Source organism: Alexandromys fortis, unplaced genomic scaffold (assembly GCF_014885135.2).
Source record: "Alexandromys fortis isolate MF-2015 unplaced genomic scaffold, M_Fortis_MF-2015_v1.1 scaffold_55, whole genome shotgun sequence".
NCBI lineage: Eukaryota > Metazoa > Chordata > Mammalia > Rodentia > Cricetidae > Alexandromys > Alexandromys fortis.
In genome coordinates, this window is record NW_026067936.1 from 807,235 (window position 1) to 834,140 (window position 26,906).

Genomic DNA, 26,906 nt, shown 5'->3' on the forward strand with positions numbered 1-26,906 from the left:
GTTTCGGCTTGCTTCCCCTCGCTAGGTACAACCGTGTGTCCTCCATGTGACAACGAGTTGAAGTCGGAGGCCATCATCGAACATCTCTGTGCAAGCGAATTTGGTAAGCTGGAGGTCCAGCCTCACGCGGGGCTCTTGGAATCCCCGCCTTTCCCTGTCCCGTGTCTCCGCTCAGCCCGTAACATGGAGCTCATGGGGGGAGCATCGTGTTCAAGCCTTACCTCCTCTGCCTCCTTCTTCTTGTTTTCAGTCCAGGTAGAGTGGAGCAAGGGCCATCTTTTATTAAAGTTAGGCTACCTACATCTATGTCTCAGATTTGGGGAGACCTTCTTTGATGGCAGAGGGAGACAGACTTGGGGACTGGGTGAAGCCCTTCACCTGCCACAGCAGTAGCCCTGGCTTGGCTTTCTGGGTGGTTTGATTTTTATATCCACCCCTAGGTGTCAGCACTACTCTACCCTGGGCTAAAATGGCCCCAGTGTGGGAGGGGTACCTTCCCAGGAGGGGAGATTTCTATGCTAGGGGCCTCCTTGGCCAAGAACATTGATGTTGACACAGGAGTGTGTTTTCTCTCTCTCCTTCCTAAGTCACTCTGGGTTGAAGAAGAATTCGGAATCAACACCTGCAGCTGCCAGAGTGAGGTTAGACTGGGCTAGGAGCAAATTCAGGGCCCTTCTAGGATGGCCCCTCTGGCCAATAGGAAAGCCCAATGACTCGCGAACCTGAGCTGTGAGCTTTTGGAGCTTGCTCGCCCTCACTATTGGGTCTCCACTGCTGGGTGTAGAGCAGTAGCCAAGGCCAGACCCATTTTGCTGAAGGGCAGATTGAGGCTGATGCCTGCAATTCCGGGTTGTGTCTCTGGGAGTGGATTTCCCACTTCTTACAGGAGAAAGCATAAAGGTAGGAAGTGCGAGCTTTCACGTCTGTGCAGCGCCACCTCCTCTGTGCGTGTGATAGCCCCATAGGATGAAAAGCACAGGAAGAGTCTGGTCTTGGGAAGAGCTGTGCTCCAGTGAGCCACACACGTGGGGGAGGGAGCACTCCCAAGCCCCAGGAGTTTGTGTGTCATGGCGCACATATTCACAGGGTGTTGGCAGATGTATGTACGGAAGCTGAATTGTTCAAATCGTTCACCAAAGAGACCTTAATGAGAATAGATGCTTATTTATTGATTTTTTTTTAAAGCTACGTGTGTGTGCTAGTGTATGTGGAGGTCAGGGGACAAATCTCATCATGTGGGCCCTGGGGGCTGAGCTCAGTTATCAGGCTTGGTGACAAGCACCAGTACTCTCTGAGCTTATGGCATCCCAGTTTTTTTTATAGTTATAGTTATTTCTGATGGTTTTAATTTTGATATCAAATGTCTATATATGCCTTATTTGGTTTCCATTACATTTTGTTGCTTGTGCGAGTCACACCCTTGTTGTTTTAAAAAAAATTTCAGACTTTTTTTTTTTAAACAATCTTGAATGTATCTCAGTCTGGCCTATCACTGGCTGTGTAGCACAGGCTAGCTTCAGACTCTCCATTCTTTTACATTGACTTCCTGAGTTGTTGAGAAAATAGCTACAGGCCACCATACCATAGATACCTTCTGCAATTTTATTTTGAGTTCGTTTAGAATGTTAACAAGGAGCTGGGTATGGTGGTGCATGTACCCATCACTTAGGGGTGGGGCCAGGGGGCCGGTCTTGAGTTTTAGACCAGTCTGGGCTATATAGGTAGACCCTGTCTCAGCAAATGAACATGTTGCAGATACATGGAAAGGCTGGTGACTCTTCCACTCCCATCTTGATATTAGCTCCATTTTGCTCCCCCAGGAGGTCCCCAAACTGGGCTCAGCCCAGTGGGTTTCCCTCATACAGCGTGTGGATACACAGCCCCATATTGCTATAGCAGCAAGCTTCTCAGCCGCAAAGATGTACCGGGTTCTTCCCAAGGATAAACCTGGAAGGAAAGGGACCCGGAATTGCAGAGAAACCCTGGCAGGGAAGCCTTTAGTTACATGATGAGGGCTGGGAGAATGGGCTTAGATGTGGCTGAGGTCCCAGAGGCTCCTCAAGAGGGCTAACGATGAGGCTGTTCTTTCCCATGCCATATCATAGGTCAGAGTGTTCACTTTTACCAGTTGCCCTGGTGTTGTGTGAGTTTGGGGAACCATCTCAGATGGAACCCAGAAAAATAACACCTTGCTGGATGCTTCCCTGTGTTTATGGAATTTTATCAGGTTCTGGGAAGAATGATGGAAATCCCTAGATCTGAATGCATGGAGGTGACCTGCTAAGGAAGTTCCCAGCTCATGGTGTCTGTGTCTGAGTCTTCCCCTGCATATACTCTTTCACCTGGCATTCATTGAGTACAATGGGTTAGGCTCCATGCGGATCCAAAAATACCTACCTGGAATAGATTAAAATTTAACATCCCTATCAGACCTTTGGCAGTGGTTTTCTGGAGAGTGGTGGATTTCAGTTAGAGTAGAGGTTATAGGAATTTAAGGGCCGGGTCAGCTCAGCCTTGTGGAGAAAGTGCGTGTAGGTCCAGAATCTTTGTTGAAACTTCCAATCCCAAATCATCATTAAATCTCCTTTTCTCTCACTTTCTGCCCACAATGCTGTTCTCTGGGGGGTTTGTGCAGCTAAAGTACATACATTTGGAAGAGGCACGCCTTCAGAAGAACCTGCTATGGTAAGCTTGGTTTTCTAACAAAGGCAGTGCCATAACCAACCCATGTTGGGTGTCCCTCTATGGCAGTAGGACCCCCGCCAAGCCAGCAAGCCCCGAGGCCTTAAAGGAGTGCCTCATTAGTGACCAGTGGGGCATGGTGAGCAGGAGTGACGGGCCCTTTAAGACTGCCTCCTTGGAACGCTAAGAGTGTTTTCTTCTTGGGTTCATGAGGTCCTCCAAGACCTTAGTCTTCATTTTACCAGATCCTCACATTTGATGAGCTAGGAGCTGACTTTCCCCCTTGAAACACTTTGTCTCACCGAGGAACTTGTTTTCTCCTTTCCTATGAGATGAGAAACAGTGCTAGGACCATCTGTGCACGGTGACAACTGGGCGCGCTAGGCCTTTCTGAGGGATGGGAGAGAGTTTCTTGGCTTTTGGCTTGTAAAATTTTCCAAAGATGATCAATAGGATTCTTCCTTCCCTTTCTCTCTGTAGGGACCGAGCTTAGCCCTGCCCTTCTTAGGAGGCAGCCTTGTTGAGAAACTTGTTGCCTAGCTCGGCTCATTTCAAGGAAGAGAGGCAGTCAGCCACACTGATAGGATTCAGTTAGAATACAAAGACGTTTGACAATGGCAGGCTAACACACAGCAAAGAATGTTTGACTCCCCTCTCCAGGGATCAAGCTTTATATTAAGTGGCCCTGGTGTCCCCAGTGGGAGGACATCAGTTGCTGGAAAGCATTGCTTCTTAGAGGTGAGCACACACACGCTCCCTCACTTGCTCCCTCTTGGCTCCTCCATCTGTGCATCTTAGCTTTTCCACAGCCAGCGTGGAGCCGGACATGCCGAGCCTGTTACCTTTCCCCTGAAGGATGCGTTTCCAACTTCATGGCTGTATTCACTCCATCCTCTTGCACGCTCCCCTCTCTCAGTGCAGAGTGCATTTTTTTTCCCTCACTAGGCAAAAACAACAGTAGGAAGTCTGCGCTGATGCTCAGGAATGCTTCAGATCAGCCTGGATCCAGAGCAGCCCATGGGGGTGGGAGGCCGCAGTCAGCTGACGCAAAGCCTTCAGACTCAAAATGGTGGTCACCCAGCCTGCTGTACCACAGTCGGGACCCACAGGTCTGCCTGGAGTCTTCCCTGTGGTTTCCCACTACTCTGTGACTGGGTGCTTTTGTCAGCACCCACAGGATAACTTTGTGGCTGATGGCTCATGCCCACAGCCACCTCTCTCTAGGTTAGTTACCTGATTCATAGTTGCTGTGGGGTTCTTACTGTACTTCCAGTTACTTTGTTTAGCTTCTGTTTCACTTCCTATGAGTGCATTCAGGCCTTTCTACAGTACCCAAGTGATGATTCAAGGTGCTTTCTGAGGAAGGACATCTTTACTTTTGGGATCTGCAAGTTCTCCTGGCAGCTTCTTCAGCCAGCGTTTTCTACTCAAGAAGAAAGGTTTCTTTACCTTCCCCCACCCCCCGCTCGAGTTTCCTTGCCCCCCCCCCCCTGAGAGAATATCGCCCCTTTGTTTGTTTATAAGTTTCCTCAAAGAGAAAAAAAAAAAAGGTACTTGGCAATCAGTAAAATTAGTCAAATAGGAAAAGAAAAGAAAATCAACTCTGAGTCAGCACTGGGAAGGTTTCCTAGAAGGATTTCCTGTGGTCCCTGCTCCTCCGTGGATCTGTTCTCACTCTGCCTCGCGACTCAAGGTTTCCTGGCTGAGTGGCTGTTGGAGGACCAATCTTCGCTCTGCAGGATGGTTTGCTGAGCTGCTGTTGAAAGTTGGGTGTGTGTGTGTGTGTGGGGGGGAGGGCTGAGCTTCCCTGCAAGGCGGTTTGCTCTCTTGCAGAAAAAAGTCAGCTCAGACTTTCCAAACTAAACTTCGGGTTTCCTCTTGGAAATGGGGGAAACCAGCTGCCAGCATGGCAATTCTAGCGCTGGAGCTGCTTGCGAGCAGGCTGTGTCTAGGACCAGATTTACCTCCTGCGTGATTAATAGATGCTCTATCAGCCCTGTACCACTGACAAAGAAAACACAACTTCATTGCTTAAATGTGAAAGAAAAATCTGCGTCTTAGAACAAAATAAGGCCCCATTTGTAGTCAGACTGGTCCCCGGGCAATGCCTCACACACAGCAGGAGACCATCCCTCTGGAGTGACTATGTGCAAATTGTTATTAAATTGAGGGAAGCAACATGCTAGGTTTGGAGTGACTGGTCCAGTTCATTCGGAGAAGTGGTGTTAGTGAGACATAGCTGAGGACACCTAGAATTCGCCAACATGTATCTCATCCTTATTCTCTGAGCTTGAAACAGTTGCCAACCGTTCCAAGCCCTGGGAATTGTTGAGCTGGGGGGCCCTTTGATCCAAGCACTGCCTGTACAAGATGGCTCACAGTCTGTATCTCATTGTAACCAGACTACCTGATGCATGCATGGGGTTGGACCTTGCTGAACTCAAAGCCTTGAAAACCTTCCAGGGTCATGTAGCTAATATGATCACCTACTCATTTGTGACTGCTGATTGGAGAGTACCTGGGGGACTGGTCCGGGATCTCAGAGCCAGGGCCTAAGCAGGAGAACCACTAGGTTGATGTCACACATGGAGGAACCAGGAGAAAAAGCTGTAAAGAGTCAATGTTTCCCTTCAGTGAATGTGGTGCAACCCTTCCTCCGTCACTGATTGGCTGGCAGGAAGATGTTACATTGAGTATCAGTCAGCACCTTCAAACCGATGAACCTCAGGATGGGATGTTTGACCCTCTGGGGCGGACTTGCATTCTTTGCTGTGTGGGCCCTGCATGCTGAGCAAGCCTCTCAAACTCGCCACGCCTCAGTTTCTTCTAGGGTGGTGCGGATTTGGTGATGAAATGATATCCTCCCAGCTGCACCTAGGATGCTCATTTTGTTGACTTCTTCCCCCCCCCCCCCAGCTCTGCCTTCATGACTTTTACCCAATTGAGTTTCAAACCAAACTCATTCTCTCTTCAGCCTTTCCCCCTCTTCATGCTTTCGGTGTCTGCTGCAAATCTTTGTCTTACAGATTTAGGTATGCATGCAAATGGTTTAGGACTGGATGGTGCCGGTTTGCTGGTTAGGTGTAGCTCTGACTGGGACGTTCAGAACTTGTCACGTGGTATCATCAAGAAATCTGTGGGAGGTGCCTTCTGATCTGCACGCTGAGAGGCCCTGGTTGGAGTAGCCCAACATCACGCCTTGCCTTCCATCCTAGGTAGGAGCCTCACAGAAACCTCACTGTCTCAACCCTTTCTAAGTATTCAGGCAGTGGTGTTAGGTACATTGTGGTGGGAACATGGCCAGGTCTGTCTCTGGAGTTTTCATTATCTACACTGAAACTTTGTGCCCATTAAACAGTAATCTTGCCCCTCCCCGTCCAGCCCCTGGCAAACACCGCTCTCCATCCTCTCGGTGAATATGGCTACTCAAGGAGCCTCACAGCAATGAATCAGGCAATATTTGTCTGTGCGTTTGGCCTACCTTACAAAGCCTGATGCCCTTTCCTTTTGGTATATGACTATTATTATTATAATAATTATTATATATAACAGTCATGGCTAAGGTAACCCAGGAGGATTTGCCCTCAGTTGTCACCCTTTTGAAGCCTTTCTGGTGGGTGGCAGAGGAGGACAGATAGGGGACAAGCTGAGATAAGGAGCTGGCGACAGCCAAAGCTGCTTATTTCCCTGAGTGCTGGGTGGTTCACCGGTTCCGATTTGCCACTGTAAAGGGACACTGAGTTGGGTGGAACCTCACAGGTCAGCCAGTCCATGCCCTCCCTTTATAGACTTGAAAGCAAGGAAAAGGAGTTAGCTCAAGGCTGCCCAACCTGGCCTGGGTCCCTGGCAGCTCTCCTCTGCTAGTACTTGCTGGGCAGCAAGCTAGCTCATACCTCATGGTCCCACCTTCTCGCCTTGTGTGCCCACTACCCTCCTGTCCTGCCAGGATGGCGGAGGAGCTCCTTGGCAGGGAACTGGAGCGCTCCTTTGCCCTCAGAATGTGGAATTTGAATGCCGTGTGCCTCACTCAACCAGAGAAGGTGCTTGCTCGCTCCACCATTGTGGGTTTCTTCAGACCGAGCTGACTGAATGAGACAGACTTGGATTAAATCCAAACCCTGTAAGCTGGGCCACCACAAGAAGTCTCTCAACCGCCCTGAGCCTGCTTTCTCAAATGGTAATTCCATCATGATGTTGTTCAGAGAACTGGATTAATCAAGTAAATTAATTGCGTTTCCTGGACTGGAGGAGGAGCTGTTTAACCCATAGGAATGTAATGTTCACCTCATACAAAGAACCATTTTAGGATGGAACTTAGCCTAGGAAGGAGAAGTCGTCTGTCACTCATGAGATCATCTTGTTGGACAAGAAGAGAAAGCTTATAAAAAAATGAAATAAAAAAAGGAAGTGATTAAGAAGTGGAATGGTATATCTAGGTGATTCTCTGGTTAGCAGAAGGTTTTATGAGGTAGTTTGAAAACTTGCTTCAAGGTTCCTGTAGTTAACCAAACCAAATACAGACAAGCAGCTGCCCCTCCCCCACGCCTGCACCCCTCTAGATTCTAGAAGGGAAGGCAATCCCGCCTTGCCTTCGAAGGCACTCTTCAGTCACGCCGCTAGAAGCCACCAGACAATTATAACCCAATCCACACCAGTTCCAGGACACGCCCACTGGAGTTTTCTTTTGTGCTGGTGTGTTTTTTGAGAAATCTTATCCGTAATATATTCCGCTCATAATTTATTGGGGTCTGTTTCAGAGAGATTTGAGAGCCCCCTTTGTGTCGGTGTACCTCCCTCTCCCTCCCCTTTTTCTCAAGCCGTATTCCAGGCCGGAGTTCCTTTTCAAATAGCTTCCTTGTGATGCCCAGCCCCACAAATAGGCTATATTCAGAAGAAAGGAGCCTTGAAATATTGGTAGGTTTTATCCAGTTTTGCAGAAATGAGCCAAAAGCTTCAATCTGTATTTTTTTTTAAAGGAGAACAAATGGCCAAAGAAATGTCAAACCCTTGCCCTGCCCCAACCTGCTTAGAGCAGCCAATTAAACACGCATTAGCTTTGCAAAGCTTCTCAAAGGCCGTAGATTATGCTTGAGATCTTTGTTTAGTCTTTCAGGGACACTGTCACACGGATGATTTATCAAAGAAAGTTGTTTCTCTGGCAGTAAAATAAACTCTGGGCCTGTTCAGACTAAGATTTCCCGTGAATTTCTACCAAGGTAAACAGAGGTAACTGGCAGGTGGCACATTCTGTGTGAACGCCAGACACATACGATAAATATTTGAACTATGGCTTTGCCGTGTAAGAGGCCCTGCCTGTCACAGCGCTGTCACTCCGGCCTGCCTGAGAAGACCTGGCAGGGCCGTCTCGCGGTGTCTGCAAGAGCTGCCTTGGCCGCACGGGCTTTCCTGGTTTGAATACCTCTTCGTGCCTGGGGCACTTGGACTTCCTGGTGCTGGGAGGGGGCAGGGCCTCAGGATGGCCTCCCTTGAGGGGGGAGTGTGTGTGAACCAGAAGCAGCCAGCTTAGGTTTCTTTGAAAAATAAGCATTTGTCAGAGTCAAACTCACAGGGGGCTGGTTGTATGGAAGGCGTTGGAAGCTGGAGCCTATGCGTGGGGATAGAGATAGAAAACATCGCCTTCTGCTGAGCTTGAATCTCATGGAGGGGAAAAAACCCAAATGCAGATGCTGGGGTTTCTATCTTTGCTCTCGGGTGTTTAAGAGGTTTTCAGAGGTCTGTTTGGGGAGATCGCAGAGCAGAGAGGCAGGTGCCTGAGACCCGCTGAAGCGACAGAGCGAGCAAATGAGTGATTGTAATAGTGGGAAAAAAAATGAAGCAAAGCCTGGGAGTGCTTTCCAAGGGAGCTGCTGCCTCAGCTGCTTGTGACTAAATGCCTGGCAGAAGCAATGGACAGGGAGGGAAGGTTGGCTTTGCCTCCTGGTTTCAGGGGGTTTAGTCCATGATTGGCTCTGTGTACGTGGGTCGAGCATCATGGTGGTGAGGATGCTGGGTGGGGAAGATGCTTTATGGCAGAGAGGAACCAAAGATCAAGAGAGGAAGGAACTCTGAGTAGAGTACCTCCAAGGACCAGCACTCTGTAACCTGTTTCTCCAGCTAAGCCCTACCGCCTGAAGTTCCCATGACCCCCAGAATGCCACCACCAGCAGGGACCTGGCTTTCACACACGATTCTGCAGGGAATGTATAGTGTCCACATGGTAACAGTCGGTAACAGGAGTTTATTGAGGGGGCTTGAGATGGAAGCTGCTCCTTCTGTGGCAGGCTAAGCTGCTGGAGCCTGAAGATCACACAGGCTTCAGAAGGGCTCCTCACAAGGACCGGTTTGAGAGGTGGGAGTGGGTGCCTCTGACTCCTTCAGAAGGCTTGAAGAAGAGCTGACATCTGTGTCTGTCTGGTGAGGACTTGGGAGGCAGGGGGGCTGTGTCTGTCTGATGAGGACTTGGCAGGGGAGGGGAAGGGGCATCCAGGCTCCTGTGCACAGCATGCATGCTCACAGCTGAGACAGTTCAGCCTTGGTTCCTCAGGGGGCTCTAGCAAGGCTACAGACCTTAGTGAGGCAAGGATGTCCCAAAAGCCCTTAGGTCTGTCTGCTTCGCAGGTAGGAGATGTTTACATTTAGGTGAGCAAAGGACCAGTTTCTTCAGGGCTGGAGTTAAGGGAAATTATTTACAAATTCTGAAAGGATGTCATGAGCTGGGAAGAGGTGCCAAAATAGCCCTTTGGTCCTGGTGAGAAGAGGAGTCGGTTTTCCCGAGCCGCATTTTTTCTCACTCAGGCAGGATTAGGGGATTTATTTCTCTGCTCTCCCTCATCTTCCACCAGCAACAGAACATTTCCTCTCTGGACTGTCTCGGGCCTGTCTCTCTGTGTGCACTTCTGGAATTAATTCCTTCAGTGTCTCCCACTGTATATCCATCCAGTTTGGGGAAGTGGCTGGGAGATGAAGGGAACCTCAGTGTCTGGGGCCTCAGAGTGAGAGTGGACCCGAATAAAATGTGACAAATCCCCCCTCCCACCCAGCTACTTCCAAAGAACAAGTTCTATCCCGTGCAGCATCACCACCTTGTGCGTGTGGCTCCTGGGCTCGCCAGCCACAACCGCCCACCCCGAGCTCCCTTTGGTCCCAGCTCCACACTGTGGATTCGTTTCCGACCTTGAACCATTGGAGAGTCAGTCTGGACACCATGGTCTTTGTGAGCTCCTCAATTCTGATATGTGGTTTCATCTTTCAGGTCTGAGGGGTTTCTACAGGGTTTAGAGAAATTTGGAGGATTTCCATAGCTACCCCTGAGGGTTAAGAACAGGAAAGAAGTCAAGGAGGGTATTCCTGGGTTCAGGGGTCAAGGTCAAGGAGAGGAATTTAGAACCTCAACAACTAAGAGTGCTGTAACGGCAAAACTGCAATTAGATAAAGTATGTGAAGAATGTCTGCCATTTTTAAAGTCCAGCCGTGAACTTTTAGCATCCTCATTTAGAGCTACTTCTAGCGGAAGCTTGCAGACTAATGGAGAGAAAGACGTGGCCCTTGTGATCTTCCACTGGCCTCAAGGGTGGTGTGGTCCCCAAAACACTGGGCATTTTTTTTTCTTTTTGAAATCACAGCTGAAACACAAACCATGGATAGCCACCAATTTGGCTGTAGCCATGGCTCAAGCGAAGATACCACCCCTGTGAGACTTGGAGGGAGGAGGGAAGGAGAGACACATCAAGCAGGTGCTTGTGAGCTCTGGGAAAGGTCCTGAGGTGTGGGAGGACAAGACAAACTCTGCAGGCTGCCTCTAGCCCCCAAGCAACAGATTGAGTCACGACCTTTCCCCTCAGGTACAGAGATGCAAGGAGCTCTTCCAGGTGCCAGGTGTTGGTTAGCAGGTTGCCTCTCGGGCTGCAAGTTCTTCAAGGGTGTCCACTTAAATACAGGCACCTGGCCTGTGGGGTGTTCTCCTGTAAATCTGACCATGCAGAGAGGGCATCTTGTGCAGATTGGATTCCTTTGCCAGTTGCTGGGCTTGCACTGAGAACAAGAGTCTCCTTCGAAGGTCTTTCCTTAACTGCCGAGTTTGTAACTATCCTCTAACGATATTTGGTTGTGCATATGGAAGGGTTTGTATTGTTTTTCTGGAGGATGTGAGAGGAGGGGTCCTTCAATCAGCTGGGCAGGGTAGCTAGAGCGTCAACCCTGCTGACTGAAGAGGTCCAGCCAAGTCTGTTCCTTTCTCCAAGGGCTCCGACCGCTGTCCCAGTCAAGTTCTTCTTGCTAAGGGAGGTGAAATCTCCATTGACCAAAAGCTAGCCCTTGCCTGAAAATAAGGACGGTTGGAGGGATTTTAAGGAGACAGTTCTTTTAGGTTGCATGTTGTGCTTTAATCTGTGCAAGGATTGAGAAGCCCCCGGGAGACCTGCTGTGATGGGGGCGAGGGCACTGGGCAGATAGGCACCGGTGAGAGACTAGGAAGTGAGGTAGACTCTTGCTAGAGGTAGGCTCTTGTCAGGACTACGATGCCTCTGTCTACTCCCCGGGCCAACTCAAGGCAGAGTCTCGGGCTCCCCCATCATGCCTCTAGTCTCCCCACAGGCCATAATAGCCCCCTCTGCTCTTCCTCCTTATGGGGAGAAAGTGCCTTGACGGAGACTTAATGGGGTCTGAGGGACTGAACTGGGTGCATTGTCAGGCAGACTTGCCCCGGTTAGTCACAAGAAATAGTTGTGCAGTGTGACCGAGATGCAGTTCCTGCCCCCCTCAGCCACCTCATTATCCAGGGATCAGAGGGCATATAGGATAATGCCTCCTTAAATCCGGCCTTCTAAGAGTACCCAAGAGTTGGGGCCCCCGCAGTGGAGGAGGGAAGGAGCATTTTTCTCAGGGAGGGCAAGAGCCACAGGGAAGACTGGCCTACAGGGCAATGGTGGCACTTGTCAGGTGGAAGGAAACATCGACTCAGGGAAGAGCCACCTGCTAGTCAGGTCCGGGAAACGTCTGTGCCGGGTGTGCGGGGCAGGCCAGAGCCTGTGGTCGGCTCACACATGAGTCAGCACAGAGCTGGGCCTTAGCAAGAGCTGCTGCCAAGAGAAGCTTTCCAAGCGCCAAGTCCTCTCCCTGAGCTTGTTGGCTGCTCTGGTAGGCAGCAAGTAGTTTCTGGAGCTGCCCTGCGATGGCTGTGCAGGTTATGACATTGGTCGGGGCTGAGGGACAGGACCAACTCAGTGTTCTGGTTTCTCTGGGGAAGGGTGAGAGAGGTCATAGCTATAATAACGGATAAGGATGGGAATAAATGATGAATGTCAGGTGTGTGTGTGTGTGTGTGTGTGTGTGTGTGTGTGTGTCAGTGTTTACATGCTGGGCACTCAGGTGTGTCTCCTGGCTAGCTGTCAGTGCACCCGCACAGTTGCCTGGTGGTCTAGGCTCTGTCCCTGAGGCTCTTGTGTATCTGTAAGTGTGGATACTGAGTAACTACAACTTGAACTAACCAGTTAAAACTTCTGCATTTATTTCCTTAAGCAAGCTGAAGCATCTTAGAGGTGAGTTTTCCATCTTGGAAATTATGTTGGATTTTTTTTTTCTGCCAAAACTCTGGCTTTGTGTGTGTGTGTATGTGCACGTGTGCGTGCGTGTGTGTGTGTGTGTGTGTGTGTGTGTGTGTGTGTGTGTAGTACTAGTAGTAATAGTAGTAGTCGCTTTGTTAACCCCTGCATGTCCCCTGGGAACATTGGCCTTTGTGCTAGGCTTGTAAGTGAGAGGGTGGGACAGAGGCTAAGCAAGGTAGAAAACTGGCTGAGGAGCTGACTGGCTAGTGTGGGCAGGGGGAGGATAGGATCATTGCGAGGGGCAGTGCATTCAGCCAGCATCCTCTACCGTCACCTGGGTGGCTGCTGGTGGCCTGACATTGGGCTCTTCTCTGGGCCCCTCCAGCCCTTTACTGTTTATCTCAGAAACACTCAGTGATTGGTGGCACCTGTGTGGGGTTGGTACAACATTGTTTGAGAGTGCTTTGGAAGCACAGACTATTTCCTCCTCCTCCTCCTCCTCCTCCTCCTCCTCCTCCTCCTCCTCCTCCTCCTCCTCCTCCTCCTCCTCCTCCTCCTCCTTTCTTCTCCTCCTGACTGGCCTCAAACTTTCTGTGTAGCAGAGGATGTCCTTAGACTTTCAACCCTCTTGCATTTACCTCATATGTGCTAGGATTACAGGCGTGCACCACCGTGTCCAGTGTAGACAGTGCTGGGGATCGAACTTCTTGGGTCTTAGCCAAGTACTTTATTGACAGAACTAAGTTACACCCCTAACCGTTTTTGTGCTTTTTGAGACGGCATCATGCCGTGCAGCCCTGGCTTGTCTGAGGTAATTTCTGTAGACCAGGCCAGCTTCGAGCTTGTAGTAAGTCTTCTGTGGCTGCCTCCCAAAACTGGGATTACAGGTATGCGCCTCCATGCGTGGCTCAGAACAGGTACTATCCAAGCAGTTGCTGTCTCCATTCAAAATTGAGCATTTCTGTTTCACAGTTTATTGTACATTGGACTTTACTCAGGGCCCAGGGCCACTTCCTCTGAGCCAGTTTGCTCACCTGCCTCACAGGGCTAGTCATACATCCCTTACTGAGAGAGTGTTTGCAGCCCATGGCATTGCCTTGGTGTCCTGGAAACTACCAAGCAGATGCCATGTTTTAGCTCTGTGTAGTTACCCCACATAAGGCTTCCTCCTCAGGTTGGGGCTGGTGGCATGCTGCACCTTCCTTAAAAAAGAAATAGACAAACTAACTAAAGGAATGTATTTTACAAATGGGTCAAATCTAAGCCAGGGCACGTGTGCTCATGCTTTTCTCTCAGGAAGCCTAAAACGAATTTTCAAGGTTATTGAAATACAGGCTGGGCTGATACTCAACAACTCTGGGCTCAGAAAGGGAGTTAGTGTTATCTCGCGAGTCTGAGAGCTGAAGCCCTGGGTAGGAAACCATGCTCAGGAACTCAGGCTTGAGACTTCGTGCCAACCATTGGCTCCAAAGAAGGCGCAGTATCTTCAGATGCTTGGACAGGTAGGAGGGGTACCAGGTGGCTGTGCTGATTTTTTTTTTTTACACTCTGCTCTGATCTGGACCCGGTGTTCAGCACAGCCATGGTTCACAGTGGCTGATGGCAGATGTGTCATCATGGAGAAGTGAGCTGCTGTGTTGGGGGTAACTATGCGCTTTCCTAAGGGCCTAGAAGTTACCTTCCCTGAATCTTTCTTTAAGACGGATGGGTCTGTCTGGACATGGTGAGGACCTGTGGCTGCCTCACCCTGCACAGGAAAGACCTGTTCGGTGTGTCTCTGGAAGAGTATGAGTCATGGCTGAAAGCAAACTTGGGATGAGCTGCATGTCAGGGAGCGTGCACCCCACTACTGGAAGCATGCGAAGGCAGGGTACCTCTAGTCTGTGACCTCTAAAGTCTGACGTGGCAGAAATCCAGAAGGAATTAACACGGTCCTTTCCAGCCCTTCAAACCGCAGGACCGCAATCCTTGGAGTACCTGCTGTGTGTCTTGCAGCAGGTGGTGGGGCTGGGTAGCAGGTGAGCCTGTTTGTCTTTCGTGGGGTCCGAAGCTGGCTTCCTTTTCTATCGCTGTGATAAAGCACCTTTACCAAGGCAACTTACAGAGGGAAGAGTTTATTTGGGGCTCAGTGTTCTAGAGGGTAAGAGTACGTGAGGGCAGAGTAGAGGGAGCAGGCAGCCTGTGGCTAGAGCAGTAGCCAGGAATGCCTATTTCAAACCAGAAAAGGTAAACAGGGAAAGCAAATTCAAAGTAGCTTTCGAATCTTCAAAGCCCTGCTCCTGGTGACATATTTTCTCCAGCAAGGCCACACCTCCTATTCCTTTCCAAACAGGGGACCAGGTACATTTGAGGAACATCAAGTTCAAGCCTCTTCAGAGGTTCTTACTAAGGAGCTGATTAGATCCTACCAATATTCACGGATCCCAGCCCTGAACCCTGTTTCTCTCTAGTCCCTGGCCTCACAAACAGACCTAATATGATGCTAGCTGAGCAACAGGAACATCTGGAAGCCCGGAGTCTGCAGAGGAAGACCAGACAGCTCAGGCCATCCGTAGCCAGATCGTGAAACAGCTGTCCAGTTGCCAGCGAAGAGGTCCAGCAGACATGCAGAGAAGAAGCTCAGGCCCTGGGGAGTCTCTTCCTCCCCCAGCTTACCTCCTTGTAAGCCCGAGTGTCTGGTCCTACCTCCCTCTCCCAAGGTTCCTCTTGGTATCAGTTTTCCTGGTGATTTTTTTAAAAGCCTTTTTTTTTTTTGTCTTTACAGTTGCACCACCGTGTATGTGGTAGAGACATGGGGAGGAGGCTGTGCATAAGGCTGCCCTTCATTGAGCAAGGAGTAGAATCAATATATTGTTTTGCTTTTTGCCTTGACTGACAGCTATTTGCCTAGAGCCTTCTATTCTTACAGACTTAATGTATCTCCTGGCGCATGTTCTTGTTTGCAGTGATTGCTCTACATCAAGAATCGGTGAGCCGAGGGGAGCTTTTCCCTCCGTGGACCCATCAAAGTCCCCCTTTTCCCATGCTCTTTGGGGGTTGGATGACTTGGAGGCTCTCTCTGGACTCTCCTGTGCCACCTAGATTCCTGTGAAAGCCAGGCCAGGACCCACGAGTTCTTTCAGCCTGGAAAATCATGGGAAGCCCACATCTAAAATCTCCAGCAGGGACACTGACCTTTGGTCTGGAGTTAGTCCTGTCTGTCCTAAGTCTCGTCTCTATTTTGCCTAGAATGCTGGTTGAAAGATAGAGCTGGGAACGTACTGAGATAAGCCCCAAGGAAACGCAGACACTTCACTGTGCCAGACAGGAGGAATTGTGGACTCCGGCCTTGCTGTGTCTGCTCAGTGGTCCTGGAATGGGAGGGGACAGCTCTGCCGGGGTCTTTCCATACTTGGGGAGTAGAGGCTGGCAGAGGGGACACTGACCTGGCTTTCCCTCTGTGCTGCCGCTACCTCACTTTCAGGAAATGATAGTGAATTTAGGTTTTACTTCTTTAGTGCAGAGTGGGCCTCGTTTCTGGCTTGGGATTCTGTTTTGGCACTAGAAACACACACAGATAGAGAGTGGGTCATATGTGGGGAAGTAGCTTGGGCTTAGTGGATTTGGAAAGTGGGACTTCCAAGCCTGGATATATAGAGGGAAAAATGAGAGGAACATTCACAGAGGCTGAGGGGGTGGGATAGTGGTAGCCATAGCAGCTGTCGGCCCCATGGCATCTCTGGGTGGTTGTTGGAGGTCTGGTTATGGCCTCTTAAATCTCACTTTGTCCTGTGTCCCATGTTCCTTAAACACATGCAAGGGTTGGAGGTGCAGTTCAGTTGTAGAGTACTTGTCTAACATCTGTAAAATCCTAGGTTCTAGTCCCTGCACAAGAAGAAAGGACATTTCCAAAACACGCTCACATGCATCTCTTCAAGGGAAAATGCGACCGAATTCCCTAACAGAAGGCCAGTCAGTGTGTCGCTAGCTAGGTAGAAAATGATCCAAGGCCATTTGATAAGGCCACGGTTACTTTGGTTACTGTGGGATGCGTGGCAGAAGAGAGATTAGTCAGTGAGAAACTGTTTACTTGTACTTGAACATCAGGGCTTGATCCAGAGGTTCCTGCCTCACTGAGGCGGTCATGACATGCAGTCAGGTCATGGGTACATTCCTAGATATTCACGTGAGCTCTCCAACTGCTTGCCAAGGGTTCTGTGGCCTCCAGGGTAAAGAGTTTGCTTCCTGTGCCGTTTCCAGGCTCTCTTATCCGAGGTGCCCCTGTACTCTGCAGTGGGCCATGGCTCCTGGTGTTGCCCGTTCCACTGCCTCCTGCCCATCTGCTTCCCTTGCTAGTTAAGCTGCTGTTGATTGTCAGCCACGGCGCCAGGGTGAGGGTCTTCATTGATACTGGGCTGTCACAGAGCACAGGAGCCATGCCTGGAGACTGGGTGGGGTTGCTGTGGAAGAGCCGTGCTCTCCGACTGTGTCCCCCTACCTCTGGGAAGATGACGCTTTCTCCCACAGGCTTTCTCCCATAGGGTGGCCTATCTGTGGTACAGCTCGTCTGAGCTGGATCTGGAGCCACAGTTCTTTCCTCCCATCAGGCCCTGCTTCCAAGTCTGGCCTAATAAGCTAGCGTCATCCTTAGTCTCAGATTTTCCAGGGGCTTCTATGTCTTTGTCTAGATACGCTTGTGTGTGTGTAACTCCCACTTCCTGGTAACCTGAGTAGTCGTCTTCAGCGCTCACACACGCTCAGTTGCCAACAGGTAGTGAGGATATGGTTAGGGGTGGGGACTGATTTGATGCCCAGTTGTTCCTGTTAGCTGTATTCTGGCTCAGCCGAGACAGCTGCACATTGTTGTGTTAATGGGAACTGTTAGTCTAAACAAAGGAAAAAGTTCTATTTGGCACCACGAGTTGCTTGAACTAATGAGCAGGGACAAGAAAACCAGAGGAATTAATTTGTATTTTTACATCTACAGAGTGTTGGGGCTGGGGAGATGATCCTATGGATAATAAGGTGACCGCTATGTATGCCTGAGGACTGGGTTCAGACCCCTAGAACTCATACAAAGCGGGGTGAACGTGGCAGCCTGCCTGTAACCTTACCATGTGGGCTGCGGAGATGAGAAACACTGGGAGAAAGCTGGCTGGTTGGATTAGCTGACCCCGCCAACTCCAAACTCACTGAGAGCCTTTGGCTTAATATATAAGGTTGAGAGTGACCGACAAAGATCCCAGTGCCCATCAGGCCTCAGGCCTCCACATACCAACAGTCACTTGTGCACGGACCTACATACACAATATATGTGCTCACACATGTGAGCGCTCATAATTCAGGTACACCGCACACTGGGCGGGCTTTTGCCGTCTCATCTCCTGGTTACTGTTGTGTCGTGCTTAGGTAATTGGACATCTTTCAGTACATTTTGGGAATAGCTACAAAAACAATAAGATGTCTTTCCAGGCATTTTTCCAAGCGTGGTTTCATTGGCTTTCCCACACAACCCCCAGGTTTATTAATGTAGGGTACTTGGGGATCCCAGGAAAAGGCCTGGTACAGTTCACGCCCATTGCATGGGGTCTCCCCGTGGGGTCTCCCTGGACATAAGAGGGAGGATGTGATGACCACCCAGCAGTCTTTCAGGGAGCTCCTAGGGGGAACTGTCTGTCATAGCCAAGGGAAGATGTCCGGAGTCTCAATAAATACGATGTTGAACTCTCTGAGGCCAAAAGGGAAGAGATTATGTCATGGAAAGCAAGAACCCATGCTAAGCAACCCTCTTACCTACCTGCTTCCCCTGGGTTCTTAGAATCTCTTTTCTGCTGTTTGTAGTGACAGAAAAGAGATTGAGAGGACTTGAAGCAGGAACCAGAATACTTGGCTTCAGGGTGACATCAGTGCTACCCAGACTGAAGGTCAGCTCTCAAATAGCTGGGAAGTCACGATAAACTCTGGTGATAGCAATGAGGCCAGCCTTGAGATAGGCCTGGTGCTAACTCTGATTTTCATTTCAACTCCTAGCTTTGACTTAACCCATATCAGGTCAAGACCAGTTTTTACCTCAGAGAGACCAACACTCCTATTGGGAATACACTGTCATCTCTCTGGCTCTGTGTGCATTCCCCGAGGACCTCTGGATGGGTGCTAGAGACCCATGTGTGCTCTGTCCACTCTTACTAAACTTCTCCCCAGACCTTCTCATGGATGGGGAAGGTGGGGGCCAGGGCTCAGATTGGCCCTAAGCACTGGCTGAGGGTCAGAGTCAGGATAGTCTGCCAGGGTCTCCCTGCCTTGAGTACAAACCCTTAGAGGCTTAAAAAAAAAACCAAAAAAACAAAAAACCAAGAACCCAGAAAGTTCAAATGTAGGTGGGTGCGGAACAGGACAGAAGGAGAATGAGCCCCATGCTTAGCTAAGCGTTGCTACAGAAGTCAGTGAGGAGGTGGGCATGGGCTTGGGGACAGAATTAATGATGGTTTGAGTGAAGGATTTGGCACATTGTCTTTGTTCTTGGTCTTAGCACAAGTTAGTGTTGAATAAGAGGGATGCTATCCTCTAAATCCTCCGACACATAAAATGCCCTTGGATGGAAAAGGGGCCAGTGAGATTTCAATGAAGTCTGTCCTGACCCCAGGCCTGGAAAGCAGTATTCTACCGTAGACAAGAAAGACATTCAGGACACAGGGATCAGGGTCTTGAGTGTTTTTTTGGGAAATTGACTCCCTGGGTTCAGATTCCAGCTCCACCATTGTCTAGTTGGACCTGGACAAAGGCGTTGACCTTTCCCATGTGAGTCATCTGGAAAGGTATCCAGAGCTGAATATCTCCTTCAGGAACTGAGGGGCCTGGGACATGCATAGAGAAAGGCTAAAGAATGCGTTTGTGTAAAGAATTAGTCTCACAAGTGAGGCTGTGAACCTCAGGGCAATGACTGTGTTACTTTCATTCACTTTTTTGTATGTGTGCTCAAAAAAATGCTTAACTGATCGTTCTAGTGGCCAACGCATTGCAGTAGTTGCCAAGCAGAGTTCATGTGAACTCACAACTGCACTAAGGGGAGGAGGAGAGATAAGGCAAACTCCTGGGTCATTAGCATACAAAGCTGTGCCTATTCAAGGTTCAGGTGTTGAGGGCCACGGAGGGCAGGGTTGGGGCTGGCTGGCTGAGAGCTTCCTGGAGCCGATTGATACTTTGACTTAAATAGGAAAAACATGGGTACTGCCTTTAAATGACTCAGTGTGGAACTAATGGAAGAAAGCCGAAGTGTGTCTGTGGCCATCATTGCTCAGAGGCCCTGGATTCATGGCTTCTTCAGCTAATAGCATCCAGGGTGACAGCACCTGTCCTGTGCATCTTTTAATGGCTTGATATGAAGGCCGGCTAGTCACCACGCTTAGAGGTGTCCCGTGTGTTCTGCTCTGGAGTTGTCCTCGAGTTTAGACTAAGGTCATTTTCTTGGGCTGATGTTTGACGTGAGGCATGGTTGGGGTAAATCCAGGCAAAGTCCCTGGACAGTATGGACTGCAAGGGCCACCTGTACTCTCTGAGGTATTTACAATTTGGGTGGTCTGGGATTCAGTACTAGGTTTCCAAGACAGCAGAGGGAGGGGAACTGGAAGATTTAGATTTAGATCGCAGGCCTGGAACACCTAACTGCCCGCTCCTTGTTCTGCAAGTGCTTGTGGAGAGCCAGAGAAGTGGAGAGCCTTACCGTGTTCATACAGAAAGCTGCCAGTGGGGCTCGCGAGGGTCTGCTAAGTCTGCATGCAGGCTCGTTTTCTTCCAGAATGTGCTGCCTCACGCTAGAAAAGCCTTTGTTTTCTGGTGCGCAAGGGCCACAACTAAGGGACCGAGGCCCAAAAGGTCACACTGACTCCGTAAATGCTGTTAGGTCCAGACAGTCCTTGCTTGCAAGCCCTTTGGGTGTCTCTAGCTGGTTCCCAGCCCGGCAGCATCCACGCTTTTCTAGAACTTGTTGGGAGTGTGAATTGTTGGGTCCTATCCCATTGCTACTGAATGAGAAACTGTGGAAGGAGGTGTGGCAGAAGGGTGGTGGGGGTGGCAGGGGGGGGGGAATGTGCATGTGGCCGAGGGTGTTTTAGCAGTCCCCTTTCCAACAGGCCAACATCTGAGTGATTCTGATGCTCAGGCTTGAGAGCCTTGTTCACAGTTACTGTTGAGAACTCACGGCTTGTCCAGTTCATGGGCTCTGAATCCCATTCCCTACTCTTACCCGTTTTCCTTCCTACGAAATGTTGCAATTTTGCCATTCATGTGAGCCCCAGGAGGTGGAATGGAGAGGGCTGGAAGCTCAGTGACCCCGTGGTGGGAACAGCTGTTTGCTTTGGCAGGTTTGCTTGGGTCGGAGCCAAGATTCAGTCAGCCCTGATGACTGACTTCTTCGATGGGTCTTCTCCTCCTGGCTGGTAGGCACGTAGGGGTGGTTATGTTGAGTCCGGAACGAGAGAGCTCTGGATCTCTCGGTTCTACTTAGGAATTCAAATTCTTGGTGCCAGAGCCACGCTTCTGAGATGGAAATGATACCATTCGTGACTTTGTTTTCCAGTCGAGTTCAGCTTTACTCCAACAGCCTAAGTTAGTGGTGCAGCAGTGAAGGCGGAGAGTTGGCAATGGGGTACTAGAAACTGCTAGGGTGTGTGTGTGTGTGTGTGTGTGTGTGTGTGTGTGTGTGTGGTGGGGAAGTGGCGGGATATGTGTGGGGAGGGGGAGCTGTGCACTTTTCTGTGATCAGCTCCCTAAATTCTAAATTATCAGGGATCCAGTAAGCAGGACAACTTCAGTTAAATAATTGGCTCCAAATGAGTCACTCGCAAAAAAAAAAAAAAAAAAAATTTTTAACCTTCTGTTCTTTGTAGCTGGTTGGGGCTTTCAATCTTTAATATGTATGTATGTATGTATACGTGTATGTATGTAATGTGTGTCCTGTAGTCAGGAAGTATGTAGTGTGTGGTTTGTGAAACCGGGGAATAGAGTCTGAGTTCTTGTGCCTGAGTGTCAGCTCTTTTCTTTGCTAAACAAATTAATTATGCTAAACCCTGACTCCTGGTGGGAACAGTGAGTTCTGTCAGTCCACCATTGGGAGACCACTGTTGGTAGGACATATCTGGGCTCCAGTGTGTCAAAGCCAGCCCTCCGTATTGACCAGGCCCTCTCTGCATTCTGAAGGTGGCTGCCGCTACTGCCAAAGGCCCTTGCCCAGGCTGTTACTAGCACAGTTGAGTTAAAGGAAGGTGGTTTTTGCCTCAGGCCTTGGGAGGTTTATGAACTGGGATGAGGAAGCAGAAAGCCGACTCTCCAGTTTTCACAGATGAGTCAGGCTTTGTTATCTGAACACACTCTTTTACCTGGAGGACCCACAGGGTAGGAGCCGTGTAAGGCGGCAACATGGCTGGTGCATGGCGGTGCCTGTCTGTACCCATCTTCCCAAACCATTGGCTAGCTGAGTCTGGCAGGTGAGAGGCCACCATGGGATAAGGTGTCAGCTTCTGGAACTAGCTTACTCCTGCGCCCAGATCATCTCTTTGGAAACGTCAGACCTCTCTGAGAGAGTAATTTAGATAAAGCAAATCTCACTGGAGCCAGGCTGCGTACTCTGGTGTCTGCCACCGTGGGTTACACGTCTGTGCTACTGGAAAGATGTGTGCAGATGTTGGGTCAGTGGTCCCTATTCCTCCAGTCTTGCTCCAGGAGGCAAACCTTTGGGGCCGAGGCCGGGAACAGGTGGTAGTCGTGGCTGTGGGGGTTTCTGGCCTCCTGACTTAGCCAGGAACAACAGTTGAAGGAGGTCTAACATCCTTTCCAATTCAAAGTAAACAAGGAACTTTCTGACCTAATGGATTTCTCATCTGGAAAATGGTGAGCGTTGATAAGATGTGTGGGTTGCCTCTCCTTCATCTCTTAAAAGACGGGACAAAGGGAAGAGAAAGAAAGAGAGAGAAAGGGAAAAAAGGAAGGAAGGATTGAGAAACAAAGTTTTTATTCAAAATAATTATTATTTTGATTATTTATTAAAAATAATCTTTAAGGAGGCTGAACTGAAACTAGGTTGCTTCATTTACACTGGACTGTATAATCTCTGTTTTCTCTGTAACTCATTCACGTTCTGCATGAGATCATAAGCTTTCTAAAAATTTATGTGGATTTTATGCCTCAAAACATAGCCTAAAAATCAAATAAGGATAAAAGGCTATTTATGAAAAACAACAACAACTAAAAGGAACAAAATAAAACTGGCTGGAGAGATGGCTCAACAGTTAAGAGCATCGACCTGACTGCTCTTCCAGAGGAGCTGGGTTCAATTCCCAGCACCCTCATGGCAGCTCACAACAGTCTGTAACTCCAAGATCTGACACCCTCACACAGAGATTCATGCAGGCAAAACACCAATGCACATAAAGTAAAAAGTAAATTAAAATAAAACCCTAATGAAATAAAATGGCAGCTTTCTCCCTCATGCCTCCCATCCGCATCTCACAAATCAGAAGTGCCAATTTTCCCGGGTAGAGTTTCTGGAGGTTGTTAGCAAACCTATAGCAAGTACAGGGCCTGCAGGGGTCGATTTCCTGGTCTCCTTGTGTGGACCATTTGTTGACTCTTCTACAGTGAAGGCTGAAGACAGTCTCTTTTACATCATCTTCCCGATGCAGCCACACAGCGCCCTTGGCTTAGCTTGTGCCCAACACAGCGCCTTTGCCTTAGCGCATGCGCAGTTGAATTTCCAGGTGCTGTATAGACGACGTTATTTGCCTCTGAGCAGTTAAGTGCGCTGGCTGCGCTGTCACCTCCGATTTGGTCCCTTTCATTTTCCTTTGAGATAGTAATTGCATCGTTTTATTTCCTTTGTTCCTCACTTCCTGTTATGAACTCAGCCCCCCTTTAGTCCCCTCCCTCTCTCTGCCCCCCCCCCCCCTTTTAGCTATGCAGCAGTATGTCTCCTGCTTCAGCCTGGGTAGACTGAAACCATGCCGCTGTGCCAAGTGTAATGGAGAAGATGTTTTAAGTCTTCTTTTGGCTTTCTTGATGTTAGCTCTTCATTTTCCTGAATCTTATACTTATTTTCATTAACCTCCATGTTAAAAAAAAAAAAAAGATTCCTCGTGAAAGACACTTAGGAATTAGTATTTAACCCATTAATGTCTGAAGATGTCTTTATCCTGTTGTTAAGTACAGGTTGGTGATTTGGCTCTGTCATAGTTGGGGATTTTAAAGGCTTTCCTTCATTGTTCCACAGACTCCCAGGGTTGCTATTGCAAAACCCAGTACCATCCTGATGCCAGATCCATTGGCTTAAGAAGATCTTCTTTTCTGTGTATTTCAAAATGTCATTCCGTTCCTTATGTTTCTAAGTGTGCCGATTCTTTGAGCCAGGTGTGATATAAACTGAGAGTTTATGTTCTTCATCTCTGAAAAAACTGACTTACAATATTTCCTTGGTTTCCCTCCATTTTTTTTTTATGTATTCCGTAATTGCCTTTATTCAGACGTAGAGACAAAGGCCCCTGGTCTACTTTTGTGTTTTTCCTGCCTCCCCTCTCACTGTCTCTTTGTTTGTGATCTCAGGAAATGTCTTTAAACCTGACCTAAAACACACGTATTGAACGCAGCCCTGTTCTGTGAAAGCTTCCTTTAATAGTTTTCTGTTCTTGTTATATGACATAGTAACTTACAATGTGATCACATTTTAAAGGTTTCTTATGTTTTCCTACATTGCCCCTGATGTCTCTGGAATCCTCCCCACACCCCCGTTTATTTATTTATATTTATGATTTTGGTCTCTATCATTCACATTTAGACTTACCTTAAAATACTGTCAATCCTTTCCTGGACATTCGAGTTTGAGACCTGAGCAGGAGTTGAAAGCTTTTTGTATTTTAAACCTGCCAGTTGTTATCTCTCATTTGAGGTTTTTAAGGAGGGACAAAAATGAAACCCAAAAAACCTGTGGTCTTTTCTTTTGAGCTACTAACCCTCTGACTTGGAGGTAGAAATTGGTGTTCATCTAAGCATTTTTATAGCATTCTATTTCTTTATGTATTTATTTGTGTGAGTTATGTGTGTATGTGTACTCGTGGGAGTGAGCTCTCGCCTTTCACCACGTGGGCTCCAGGGATTTGAACTCAGGTCATTAGGCTTAGCAGCAAGCCCCTCTCCCTGCGGAGCCATCACACCAGGCCAGAAATTCGGTGTTCCAAGATCCAAAGGCCCCACTTTTTACCTAGCAGTCTCTCATCCAATGCTGTACCGCCTCCTGCACTTCACCCCCTCTTCCTATCAGATGCACACCTACCATATCAAGTAAACCTCCTGGCTACTGCTGGGGTTGACATGAAGTCAGTCTCTGGAGCCCATAGTTGCATCCTGTGGCCCAGCTCCTTAGCATCTGTGGGCCCTGCATAGGGCCAGCATGCTCTTAGCAGGCATCTCCCGACCCCATTAGCAGCTGGTTTCAGCTTGTCTTCTCTGTCAAGGCCAGTCTGACCTTCTGTTTGCTTTCTGCTATCCAGAACTTTCTCTTGCTGTATTCTTGTTGTCTTTACCATTTTCTTTTATGCATTTTGTTTGTTAATTCTTTTTTAATTTTATTTTGTGTATTTGGATGTTTGTGTGTGCATGCCTAGTATCCACAGAGGCCAGAAGGAGATGTTGGAGCCCCTGGAATTGTAGCTGTGGATAGTTGTGAGCCACCCACCATGTGGGTGCTGGGAATCAAACCCAGGTTCTGTGCAAGAGCAACGAGTGCTCTTAGCCACTGAGCCGTCTCTTCAGCCCCTGTGGGTTTGTTGTTTTTGTTTTAACTAATTTCCAGTTGACTGCAGGAAGAAGTAGAGAGCTTGCGTGTGCCCCATCTAGTTGCATTTGGCGTGTGGTCATCAGTGGATGTCGTTCTTTTAGACATTCCAGGAATTCGGGGCCTGTCTGCGGGGAATGCTTTTGTCTTCTCCTCTCCGTTGGCTGTCAGCTGTCTGGAATGACCTCTGCTGGCTCAGATCCTGGCCTCTCACAGATGTCAGTGACCTGCATCACCAGGCAGTCCCGGTTTGAACACATTCTTCAGCACTGGGATGGGGAGGTGGCTGCTCCATTTAAAACAGCTGCCTAGGTTATTTTGTTTATTTTTAATCTTTGCCTCTGGCTCTTTTCTCCTAACTCTCCTCTTTCCCCTTGTTCCCAGCAAAGGTGATTCTTCAGGGCCCTTCTTTTTCTTCTCTCCTCTATACTTTATCCTCATTTTACCTGTTCCCTGTCATCTGCTGAGCTTCAAGCATGTTTTCTAACTCAGCTACACACCCACCTTTCCCCGAATTATTCCTTTTCCTCTTAGATGCGTACAGCAATGCCAGATTATTGGCTGTTTAACTGGATGGCTCTTGGCTGGTGGCCACCTTGATCCGGTGGCTGTACCTGGCCATGGTGGGAAGAAAGACGATCATAGACTAGGGATGTCAAGAGGAAGAGGCGGTCTGGAAGAGAGTGCAGGCTTGGGATGAACGTCAGGACTTTTCTGATTCTCCTTTTAGACTCAGAAATCTGGCTGAGCCCTGTCAGGAGGCAGTCAGGGAAGTATAATTGGTGTGCAGAAAACACGGCTCGAGTGACTGAAAGAGGAATGGAGCTTTTTCATGGTCTACTGAAATGTACTCAGATGGACTCAAACCGAGGAGATCTTTTGCTTTAAGATTTCTGAGAAAGACCCAAACGAGTACAAATTGCAGCCTCAAGTTTGGAGGTTTTCAAAGTTTTAGAATGTCTGAATTATTGGCTGGCGGTACGGCATAGGTAAGAGTAATGCTTATCCCTTAGGGGATGCCAAATGGATGCTAAGAAGAAAGAATGGTTTTGTTTCCCTTTAGTTTTTCCTCTTCTTTTGTTTTAAGGTGACTGCAATCTGGAGCCCAAGGTTTAGTTTCAGGGCCATGTTTATCTAACAGGGCAGGTGAGTGGAGCGATGGTGATGGAAGCCGTGCCAACAGCAGCGAGGCAGTGCTTTCTGTCTTACAGATGGGAGACAGTCCATACAGTATCGTGTCCCGAGGCTGCTCTCCCAGCTGCTGTCTCCCCTGGGTCTTTGATGCCACCAGCATTTGCATCGCAAACCCATCCAAGGGTGAATTTCCTAGCCTCCTGGCAGTGAGCATGGCATGATTAGAGAGAGCAATGGTGGTAGATTCTTGGCTATTCTGGGCCCGTACCAACTTCTGCCTCAGTGCCACAGGCATGGCATGCTGGTGGTGGGGTTAGCGCAGGCACCCACAGATGAGAGGAAGTTAACCTTGGACAGGTTATTACCTATCAAACACTCCAGGTCGTCTGCATGCCTAAAGCAAACCCTGGGAAGGTGGAAAGATGTTAGCAATTCTGGCCACATGTGCCTTCTTCCTTACTTTCTTCACCTTGAGAAAGAAAGCCAAGCAGCGGAGAACTGGAGCGTCTAATGCAAACCACACTCCCATCATCAATTTCCCTCCTCCCTTCACCGCCCCCCAGCCTACGTAAACTAAATTCCTTTACATGGTCACGACAAAGGAACATTTTTTTTTTGAGTTGTGATTAAAAGCAGCACAATCAAGAAATAGTTTCCACTGAGGCAATAGCGTTTTAAACTCAATAACGGGTGGGAAGAGAGAACGCGGTCAGCGGGCTTGGCTACGGGTTCTAATCCTGATTGCATCTCCT

The 26,906-nt window shown here is 48.8% G+C and overlaps 1 protein-coding gene across 1 annotated transcript in view; it reads left to right on the forward strand.

Annotated features, from left to right (window-relative positions):
* Sfrp1 (secreted frizzled related protein 1) overlaps positions 1 to 26,906 on the forward strand; it is a 39,918-nt gene that overhangs the window by 5,309 nt on the left and 7,703 nt on the right. Inside the window, exon 2 of the mRNA XM_050146668.1 lies at positions 26 to 103. Within this exon, the coding sequence (XP_050002625.1) occupies positions 26 to 103 (78 nt within the window). The remainder of the gene's footprint in view (positions 1 to 25; positions 104 to 26,906) is intronic.